This window comes from Sparus aurata, chromosome 2 (assembly GCF_900880675.1).
Source record: "Sparus aurata chromosome 2, fSpaAur1.1, whole genome shotgun sequence".
NCBI classification, from domain to species: Eukaryota; Metazoa; Chordata; class Actinopteri; order Spariformes; family Sparidae; genus Sparus; species Sparus aurata.
In genome coordinates this window covers 28917184-28928524 of record NC_044188.1, presented here as the reverse complement: position 1 = coordinate 28928524, position 11341 = coordinate 28917184, and the positions used below count along the sequence as shown (strand labels likewise).

Here is an 11341-nt window from a genome sequence, read left to right as displayed (position 1 = left end):
TTAGTCCTTGCTGAGCAGCCGTTCTGGTTCATCCCTTTCATGCATACTGTAAAAATGAGAACTAATTGTTTATCTCATTAGAGTTTTCAAATTAAACTGACTGAGAAAAGCTTTGCAATAAGCAATCTATAAAATCTTGTTTGCCCAGCAAATTTCCCTCATTGTCTTAACTATTTTTAAAATCAGCATAACAAGGATTCAAAAATCTTTGAGCAGATTTTTGAGTCAAGTTGGGCCAACTCATAGATTCTTTATGTGCACATGTCTGAACCATTTTGAACAGTATTTAACGGCTCTCTGCTGAACAGGTGTGTCCACAGGAGCTTCAGGTAAACAACCAGATCTTGCATCGCAGGCGGAAGCTGTGACGAGTTCAGCTCGGAGTCGATCGAGTTGATCTATTAGATTGGATCCATTTTTGGTCAATGCTATGGAGGACTAAACCTGACATGTGTATAAATGCTGAAATGTATAAATAAAAGTAAAAATTAAAAAGTAAATGCTTTTTATTTCTCTATTTCTGTTCACCTACATTTATTTCTGTGCTGTGATGACCCTGGGGTTGGTCCTGCTCTGTCCTCTTGGCTGTTTGTTTACTTTGTTTCAGGAGGTTGGTGGGAGGAGCTATGCCATCAGTGATGCAACACACCTGAGCAGGCTGGGCTCAGGTGGCTATAAATTAGACCTGCAGGATCCTCTCACTCTCTCTCCTGGCCTGACTGACTGACATTATTATTTGTTTCAATATTGTTTCCACATACATACACTTACACTCACACTGCATACACACTGACAACTGATACCTAATTATATTGCGTATTTCCTTTGGTTAATTAAAACATTTTTGGAATTATTTACAGACTGTGTGGTCTCCCTCTTTTGTCGCATACTGTTGAGCCAGGTTGTGACAAATGGGGGCTCGTCCATCCAATTTCTGACTTTCTTAAGTTTTTTTTCTGATGTTGAGTTAGTAGCTCATTGTAGTCTGCTAGAACTGGTACTATTTGTGTCACCTTTCTTATGCCAATCTGCACTACTAAAGGTTTTGGGCTTGACTTTAAAGGAGAATAGAGTGAATTAGTATTAAGTTTTTCTATGGAGGACTTGAGGTGGTAGTCTGGGTATTAAAGCTGCTAAGTACTAGTTTTGGGAGGCCTCATAGTCTGGAGTTTTGGTTATTGGTTTTGATGGAGATCAGTTTGTCTGTATGTATAGGTTTGGTTTGGGTTTTGGTATGGTTAATTGCTAAGTTTGGTCAGTTGTGAGTTTGGTTAGGGCTGGAGACAGTTTTGGAAATTGAGGGCCATGGAGACAGTGTTGATTGTTTGTTGTGCACATGCTAGAATTTGAGCTTTCTCTGGTAGGATGAAGGAACGTTTCTCCTTTGGGATTCGTTCATAAATCTTGATAGTGTTGCAGTGAAAACAGTTAGAGCGGTTGTCTCGGGGGCACATCCCTGGATTCAAGGGGGTCGCTGTTTTTACAGTTGCCTTGCTGGTTCTAGTGGTTTTTAGTGCATAAATACCCGCTGTAAGTAACTGCATGAAGACTAGGGTTGAGATTAGTAAGTTTCTGCGTAGGTAGTTAGTGGGAAAGCTGAAATTTTTTCTGCACCTCAGGAATCAGGATTGTTTTGTTATGGCCACTGTTACTGGTTTTATTCAGTCTCCATCAGATGAACTTCTGAATAGTTGCACAAAAGAGCAACTCTTGAAGCTCATTGAGCATTATGACATGGACATTGGAGAAAAGCAGTTGAAAGAGGAAATTAAAGGGTTGTTGAGGGCTGCTTTAATTGAAAATGGTGTTTTGCAGAGTCCAAGTGGCAATGTTGCGTTTGTGGGTTCTACTGCGGTAGTGTTGACTTTTGAGCAGTAAAAAGAGCTGTTGCTGTTGCAGATGGAGAGGGATAAATTGCATATAGAAAAGGAACGGCTAAGGCGGTCTTTGGAAAAGGAAAAATTGGAGTTGCAGCAGTACCGATTAGATCTTATTAAGGCAGGTAGACTATCGGGTGATGCTGGTACTGGGTGGTTAGAAGAGTGTGTAGCCGCTGGTTCACAAAGTTTGAAGAGGTTTGACGTGGTGGGCAACTTGCATCTAGTACCAAAGTTTGAGGAGAGAGACCCAGACACGTTTTTTTCCCTTTTTGAACGTGTTGCAAATGTGAGAGGTTGGCCTGAGGCTGACCGTGTAGTTCTGTTGCAATCTGTATTGACAGGCAAGGCCCAAGAAGCGTATTCAGCGCTTGGTGAAATTGAAAGTCAAAATTATGCTACTGTTAAAGAGGCAATCTTGAAAGCTTAGGGGCCTATCGGCAGCGTTTCAGGTCTTGGAGGAAGTCTGATAAGCAGTCACATGTTGAGTTTGCAAAGGACTTAACTAAACACTTCAAAAGGTGGTGTTCTGCGTTGGAGGTTACTACTTTCAAAGATCTATGTGACCTGATGATACAAGAGCAGTTTAAAGACTGTATTCCACCTGAGGTTGCCACTCATATTGCTGAGTGAGGTGTAAAAACTGCCTCTGAAGCTGCTACTCTAGCAGATGAATATGTACTGGCACATAAACGAAACTTTGGAAAATGTGTTTCAGATAATTCTACTGCTAAAGCTGTTCAGTCTGCTAAATCTTCTTGGTCTGAGTCTGCAAAAACGAACTATGCTCCACGTTCAGTTGGTGTTGGTCAAGAGTGTAATTATTGCCATGAAAGGGGACATTGGAAAGCAGAGTGTCCTGTACTGAAAAACAGGGTAAATCACTCTGGGTGGAAAAAGGTTAAACCACCTGCTCTCAGTGCTCCTGTTAGGAAAGTCTTGGTTGTTTCTGAGGAGCAGCGTGATTCAGTTAAACCTGAAACTGAGAAATATTCTGGCTTTGAAGCTTTTGTATCGGATGGGTTTGTGTCTCTCACTGGTACTGACAATAAAGTAGCTGTGAAAATTCTCAGAGATACAGGCGCAAAGGATTCATTTATTCTGGCTTCTGTGCTGCCCTTTTCCCAGGAATCAGATACTGGTGATTGTGTGCTTGTACGAGGAATGGGTTTAAATGTCCTATGTTCTCCTTTACACAAAGCTAGACTGTCTTGTGACCTTGTGGTTGGTGATGTCCACATTGGGGTCAGGCCTGCTTTGCCTATCGACGGGGTAGATGTGATTTTGGGGAATGATTTGGCTGGAAATCGTGTCTGGGCTGACGGTTGTCCACCTGTGAAGTCTACACCTTTGCTAAAGGAACCAGATGACTGTGAACAAGAGTTCCCTGAGGTCTTCACAGCTTGTGCTGTGACGCGTGCAATGACTAGAGATCAGTCAGCTTCAGATACAGTTCAGAAGGAAGAGTGCGATTTGGAAGTTGATTTGCATGTAACTGGATCTCTTTCTATCTCTCAGCAGGAGCTTATCAGTGAACAGCGAGCAGATACTTCTCTGAGTGAGCTGTTTGACCAGGTGCAGCCTAGCATTCAAGCTAAAAATGCAGCCTTTGGATATTTTCTGCAGAGTGAGGTATTGGTCCGCAAATGGGTGCCGCAGGGTTCTGATTGTGTGGGTGATGCGGTTGTCCAAATAGTAGTTCCAACCAAGTATCGAAATTAAGTGTTGAAGTGTTCTCATGACCAGACAGGGCATTTGGGAGTCAAGAAAACTTACTGTCACATTTTGCGTTACTTCTTTTGGCCTCGTCTTAAGCGTGATGTTGCAGCTTACATTAAGACTTGCCATACATGTCAAGTGACAGGTAAGACAAATCAGTCTATTAAGCCGGCTCCATTATGTCCAATCCCTGCAGTGGGCAACCCATTTGAACATTTAATCATTGATTGTGTCGGGCCTCTGCCTAAATCAAAATCTGGGTCTGAGTATTTACTAACTGTGATGTGTCAGGTTACACGCTATCCAGCGGCCTATCCATTGCGTACCATCACAGCTAAATCTGTAGTCAAGGCTTTAACTCAGTTTATTGCCATATTTGGAATACCAAAGATCATTCAGAGCGACCAAGGGTCTAATTTTTCATCACATTTGTTTGCACAAGTTCTTAAGCAGCTAAACATCAAGCATAACCAAGCATCTGCTTATCATGCACAAAGCCAAGGTGCTCTAGATCGATTTTACCAAACTCTCAAGTCTTTGTTGCGAGCATTTTGTACATGGGACTGGGAGGAAGGTTTACCGTGGTTACTTTTGGCTGCCAGGGAGGTTTCTCAAGAGAGTACTGGGTTCAGTCCTAATGACCTAGTCTTTGGTCACATGGTACGTGGACCTTTGGCAGTACTTCGGGATGAGTGGATTACAGATGATCCCCCTCCCAACCTGATAGACTACGTGAATGGTTTCCGACACAGGCTTTATATGGTTGGTCAACTGGCAAAACAGAAACTTGTAAAATCTCAGGCTAGGATGAAGCATTTCTATGACAGGCGTTCTGAGATGCGACAATTTAGTGAGGGTGACCAAGTACTGGCGTTGTTGCCGATAGTGGGGTCACCATTTCAAGCAAAGTTTGTTGGACCATATACTGTAGTGCGACAGCTGTCTGAACAAAACTACCTAATTGAGACTCCAGATCGCAGGAAAAGAAACCAGCTTTGCCACATAAACTTGTTAAAACCATATTATGTTCGTGCATCGTCTCAGGTTATGCCTGGCTCCTCAGATTCCCCTTCATCAGACGTGTGTCCAGTTTTGACTGCTTGTACTGTGGTGCAATCAGCATTTAGTGGGGGGGAAGATGTGGTGGCACCTGATGATTCTTTACTGCGTGGCTGTTTAAAGAATTTGGAATCACTTTAAAATCTGGATGTGTTATTGGCTCATTTGACAGTTGAAAAGCGTACCGAGTTGGCTGAACTGATAAAGAGTTATCCATCTTTATTTGGTGACACACCTTCAAAAACTCATGTTATTGAACATGACATTGACGTGGGCGATGCAAAACCAATTCGTCAGAGATTCTACAGAGTCTCTGAGGAGAAGCGCAAAGTAATAGATGGCGAGGTTAAGTACATGCTTGAGAACAACATTGCTGTACCCTCTGCTTCCAGTTGGGCTTCTCCATGTCTGCTTGTTGAAAAATCTGATAAGTCACCACGATGTTGCACAGATTTTCGCAAAGTGAATGCTGTAACAAAGCCTGATTCCTATCCATTGCCTCGTGTTGAGGACTGTATTGACCAAGTTGGTGCAGCAAAGTATGTGAGCAAATTCGATCTATTAAAAGGGTACTGGCAGGTGCCATTAACCCCAAGAGCTCAGGAAATATCTGCTTTCATAACACCATCTGGCTTGTTTTCATATACAGTCATGGGTTTTGGCTTACGGAACGCACCGGCTACATTTCAATGACTCATGAATATGGTCGTTAATGGACTTGAAGGTTGCGCTGTATACTTGGATGATGTGGTGATATACAGTAATGCCTGGGAGGATCATCTAATTCATGCTCTGTTTGAACGACTAGCAGATAGCAATTTGACTGTAAACTTGGCAAAATGTGAATTTGCAAAAGCAACTGTGACATATCTGGGAAAGGTTGTGGGTCAGGGTCATGTGCGGCCTGTTTATGCCAAAGTGTCAGCTATTGAGGAGTTTCCTGTCCCCACCACTAAAAAATAATTAATGAGGTTTTTGGGTTTGGTCGGGTATTACCGCTGATTTGCCGCAATTTCTCGACGGTGGTGGCTTCGCTGACTGACTTGCTGAAGGCTAAATCAAAATTCATTTGGTCTGCCTCATGCCAGCAAGCTTTTTGTAATGTCAAAGCTCTGTTGTGTTCTGCTCCAGTTTTAGTAGCTCCCCAACTGGATCAGCCCTTCAAACTGCAGGTGGATGCAAGTCATGTTGGAGCAGGTGCTGTACTCCTTCAAGTTGATGAACAAGGCATTGACCATCCAGTTAGCTTCTTTTCAAAGAAGTTCAACAGCTATCAACTGAATTACTCATGTGTACATGTGTACCTTGACTCTGGAATACCAATTGTGGTATTCACTGACCATAACCCACTCACTTTTTTGATCTCTCTGCAGAATCCAAATCAGAGGCTCATGCGGTGGGCTCCGTTTAGGATTCAGGGTAGGAACCCTGTTTTTATGGGGGGGAGTGTGATGACCCTGGGGTTGGTCCTGCTCTGTTCTCTTTTGGCTGTTTGTTTACTTTGTTTCAGGAGCTATGCCATCAGTGATGCAACACACCTGAGCAGGCTGGGCTCAGGTGGCTATAAATTAGACCTGCAGGATCCTCTCACTCTCTCTCCTGGCCTGACTGACTGACATTATTATTTGTTTCAATATTGTTTCCACATACATACACTTACCCTCACACACACAGAGACACTGCATACACACTGACAACTGATCCCCATCACTATGGCACATCCACTTCAGTGGACGCAATTGCATCATCTCATACACTGCCACCCATTGCAAGTGGGGGAAAAGGGTGAAACCAAGATGGCTGACAGTCAGCAACACCAAGTTGCTCCTTTATTTCTGTTCAATGCTTCTATAAAGAGACCCTTGCAGGTAAGAAAATATGGTAACATCTAAGGCAGGGGTCACCAACCTTTTTGAAACTGAGAGCTACTTCGTGGGTACTGAGTCATACGAAGGGCTACCAGTTTGATACACTCTCCTGAAATAACAAATTTGCTCAGTTTGCCTTTAGTTATATATGATTAATGATACTCATCTATGTGAAGACACCGATCACGTTAATGATTTCTCACAAATTATCAACAATGACTTAAAGTGGGAAACAGATGATATCAATATTCAATTTTCATTTTTAGAACAGGCCTGAGGGCTACTCATGTGGTCCTTGGGGGGCTACCTGGTGCCCGCGGGCAACGTGTTGGTGACCCCTGATCTAAGGAGTCATGCAATTGCAAAATTCAAAGTATTTCATATTTGGAAGAAATTGAAATTGATCACATGTCCACTAATTTGTACATCATGCAGCACTGGCTATATTTCAACCACAATCCAAAGGCTACGATCAGTATATTACTACTGGTGATCTTGAAAGTACTTCATCTGCAGTAACTTTTTTTGGCTGTTAGAATGTAACTTTTTGGAAAGTTTTTGTTTATCTTCATTTTGTAGAGCTCAAGAGTAGAGTGTAATAGACAGGCCTACAAGATAGTGGAGAAATTACCAAAGTCAAGTGAGGGGGAGAGTGCTAGTAGCAGTGATGAGGAATGGCTGCCAGAACAGGAAGGATTAGCAAATGCTAGCAGTAGTGACAGAGCTGAGGACACTGAGTCTGAAAACAATGCCGTGGGAGCTTAGGATGCAAATGATTGTGAGGGAGTTGAGGCTGAGAATGCTTTACCTAACAGAGCTCAAAGGAAAAGGGCAGAAAAAAACAGCAGGTATGTCTGAGACTAAAGACAACGAGTTTGAGGGAGACTTGCCTCCTTTTTTAGGAGAGTGGAAAGTGAATGTTGAGGGAACAGAACCAATAGATTTCTTCATGCATCTATTTCCTGAAGATCTGATTGATGATAGAGTGCATAATACAAACCTGTATGCACTCCAAAAAGGAAAAGAAAATCTGGCCATGACATCACAGGAGCTGAAAACATTTCTAGGAGTAATTATGGTCATGTCATACATCAGATACCCAAGTTCAATGATGTACTGGTCATCAGGCAGGACTTTGTCTTGATTTGATAGCAGATGCAATGCCACTGAACAGATTTGAGCAGATTCTGAGCTACATTCACTTAGTTGATAACTAAAAAGCCCAAACCCTGGAGTGTGAAAATGTGGGTGAGAGCAGGATCCTCTGGATTAGTGTACAGTTTTGAAGCCTATCAGGGTCCAGCTGAGTCAGATCAGTCAGTTTGGAATGGATGGAGACGTAGTCATGCGCCTCTGTGACGACATACAGCAAAAGAATTACAAGGTGTTTTTTGTCAATTTCATTTGCTCCATTCCACTCCTTCAGGCATTATGACACCAAGGGATCTATGGCATTGGCACATGCAGAAACAATGGGCTCCATGGAGCACAACTGAAACTGAAGAGTGAAAAGAAGCTCAAGCAAGAAGCAAAAGGAAGGAATATTACACCTCCGTTTTAGAAAGACAGGGCAGCACATTGCTCAACGCCGCCGGCTTATCCATTCACACAGGTACAGTTTGCCTCAGCTGCACCTCTGATACTACCTCTGGAGGTGTATCAGAGCCGCAGCAATATTTCACCCCTCACTGCATCTGGAACTTTAACACAGAGGAGGATGTGGAGAATCGCCACAGGAGCCCAGCACTCAAAAGGGCAGTGTGAATGGGGCTACTGTCTCCAGTCAGCTGTGTCATGTCTTCAGCTTCCAGTTATTTGACTTCTATATTGAATACAGGCATTACTGACACAAACACACTTTGGGTCGGCCGCCATCCCAAAGCACAATTTTTTGACGAGCTGGGAATGAGACTCAGAATCAACTTCTTTTTACAAATGGCACCTTTAAGCAGGTATAAAGGTATCACTTCATCATGTTATCTGAGTGTGTTAGCATGCTAAAAAAAATATAAAAATAACAAAACACCAATTAATCTACATACGGGGATGGTAGGAAATTTTGCGTAAAACAAAGTTTAAGGGATATTAAGATCTTGACCTGATGGTGATGCTAGACAAAAAGTCTGAGGATAATTAAGCAAGGTCATCAGGTCTGTACATTTCATGGCAGTCAGGCAAAAAGTTTTCTTTCTTTCTTTTTGGTTTTACATATTTCAATCTAGCTGATGCTAGAGGCGAATATGTCTGGTTTCTTGTAGAAATGTTGCTCTGTCTTCATAATTTGATCGCCTATGTTCACACACTGGAGTAATAACAATATCAACCATTAGTCAGTGTGATGACAGTTGAGTGTGGAGGCTTCAGGTGTGATGAACTGACATCACAGCTGCAACAACTGATAAAGATATATTTATTCTTAATGCTACAAATATATTTCCATATATCTTTAACACCCAAAACTAAACACACACACACAAAAGCATTCTTGTAGTCCATGGAATTAGATGCCACACAGGACACATTTACTTCTGGGGTTTGTTTAGCTGCCAGTTTAATGCCGACAAAAAATTAGAACAGAGTCACAATTCATGGCAGCTTTTTACCAAAATAATGAAAACTAAATTTACCAAATACACAAAATATGGCAGTGGCGTATGGCTAATGACAGATAACAGAAAATAAAGCCTGTCAAATACATATTTTACATCATAAACCATAACCATGCACACAAAAGATTACCATGGAAGGTACAATACATTTTTACAGGACACTTACATTCTACCTAGTTTTTGTGTGTAAACTAGTGCTGGAAAAATGACTTACATCATGCATAAAGCAGATGTCTTAACAGACTTGAGAAAACTATAGTTTGTTTACATTAAATCAAGTTAATTTGGAGGAATTGTTGGGACAAAGATTGTAAAACATTACAATTTTGGCATTTGTCCAATGCAACTTACATTAATTTAAACATACATTCATACACTGATAGAGGTGGCTGCCATGCAGGGTGGTGTCCAGCACATCAGGAGCAGTTTGGAGTTCAGTATCTTGCCTGAGAACACTAAGACATGCAGACCAGGGGAATCGAACCAGCGACCTTCCAATAACAAAATGCTGGCTCTACCCCTGAGCCATAGCCACCATTGTTATCATCCACTGTGTTGGAAATTTGTCTTTGGATTCAAAACATATTGGCTGAATATGAAAATTCATGTGGCACAGACAATATGCTACTCTAAACCCTGAGTTTGATGAAATCACCAACAATGATTTAATAGTCTAAGAAATATATGGCTTCTCTTATAAATTATCTGTCAAATAGGCCCTGACAGTAACCACACTGGTGCTGCCAGTCTTTGAGTGTTCAGAGTGTGGGTCTTCAGGTAGACAGTTGTACTGGATCCTCTGCACCTTTTGCCAAATAAGTCCATTGGGTCCCACTGTGGAGGTTAATTGGCCTCTCCCTTGCACCCTCAACCACCAGCTGTTATCACTGAGCAATCAATTCCCACAGCATTGGGAATCATTTAAAAGCAGCTCTTGGCTCACAAGGACATTACAGAGGAACTCTGCTGCATCAGGTGTGTTAGCAGGTATGAAATGGCTTTTGTTTGTCTTGGATTCGACATCATTCCTGACCAAAATATTCCCGTTTTGTGCTTTTGCAGTTTTCTTTCTTGTAAATCAACTTGAGCTCTATCCAGAACTGCCCCACGTAATTGAAGCAGGTTGAAGTAAGTAAATTACTATCTAAAAATGTTTGGAAAACCCTGTGATCTAAAACCAGGATGTATCTACAGGATGTTGTGGCTTTCATTTCTGCTGATTGGGGGCATCACCTGTGGCCCTGTCAGAAAAGGTAGGCCATGGTAGCTTTAATCAAAACAAACTACAAGTTAAGGCTCTGTATTTTAAATTGCCCTTGTTTCTCCGCAGACTACGGATCAAATGAGGCCGACACAACCTTCATACAGCAGCCATTTTCTTCTGGGTACTGGTACAGTGGAACAGGGATGAGTTCTGGCCCGGGCAGCAGCTCCCCTCTACCAAGTCTCACCAACCCAAGCTTTGACAAAGCTACTGAACTGCCTGCTCAAGATGTCGTTCACTACAGCCCAGGCAGCTACGGCAGCACCAACATGGCTGGGGGTGAGGTGTTCAGCAGTGGCTACTCTAGCTACAACAGCCCTGAGGTCGGTCAATATGGGGTTGCTAATGCAGCTTCTCGGTATGATGTCGCTGCTCCAGCTGGCGGCTATGGTGGAGGCTACGGTAGCTCAGCTGGTGTTTATGGAGGGGAAAGTTCCTACGGGTTTGCTCCAGCCCCTCAAGATGAGGTATGGAGCTCTGGATCTGCTGGCGAAGAAATCTCTGAGCCAGTCTTCAGTGACGTGTCCGATCTGGAGCCAGTGTACTCCTTCAGCTCTCGTTCAAACTACCAACGAGGAAGAGCCGTATTTGCCCAAACCCGCTACACCCCAGGAGAGCCCGTTCCCCCACCTCTGCCAGTATCCATCAGCAAAACTGCTTCAAAGCAATCCTAAAGCTACAAAATATGGTTACCACTGATCTCTGGTAAGACACAGTTCACACAATATCTACCCCCATTCTCTATGTGCTGCCTGCACTTGTTTTACTTATGTCTTTACCTTGCAGGTCTCAATGCTCCAGATGTCTCATTGCTTCTACATGAGCTGATTCTAATAAAGTCTTATATCTTAAACTCCAGTTTAATGGTGTCAACTGTTCAGGTCAAAGCAGCATAACAAAGACCAGGACGTTTCATGCGACAGTTTGCACATGGGGTTCAGGTGT

The 11341-nt window shown here is 42.7% G+C and overlaps 1 protein-coding gene across 2 annotated transcripts; it reads left to right on the top strand.

Moving 5' to 3' along the window:
* Positions 1 to 10015: 10015 nt before the first annotated feature.
* LOC115594424 (probable peroxisomal membrane protein PEX13) lies at positions 10016 to 11254 on the top strand. Of its 2 annotated transcripts, none has more exons than XM_030438505.1 (5): positions 10016 to 10107; positions 10195 to 10260; positions 10327 to 10385; positions 10463 to 11101; positions 11183 to 11254. In XM_030438505.1, the coding sequence occupies exons 3-4, from the start codon at positions 10328 to 10330 to the stop codon at positions 11068 to 11070; spliced, it is 666 nt and encodes a 221-aa protein (XP_030294365.1). In that variant the 5' UTR covers positions 10016 to 10107; positions 10195 to 10260; position 10327; the 3' UTR covers positions 11071 to 11101; positions 11183 to 11254. The 2 variants fall into 2 exon arrangements, with proteins under 2 accessions (XP_030294365.1, XP_030294373.1); XM_030438513.1 differs by having other exon boundaries at positions 10098 to 10119.
* Positions 11255 to 11341: the final 87 nt, after the last annotated feature.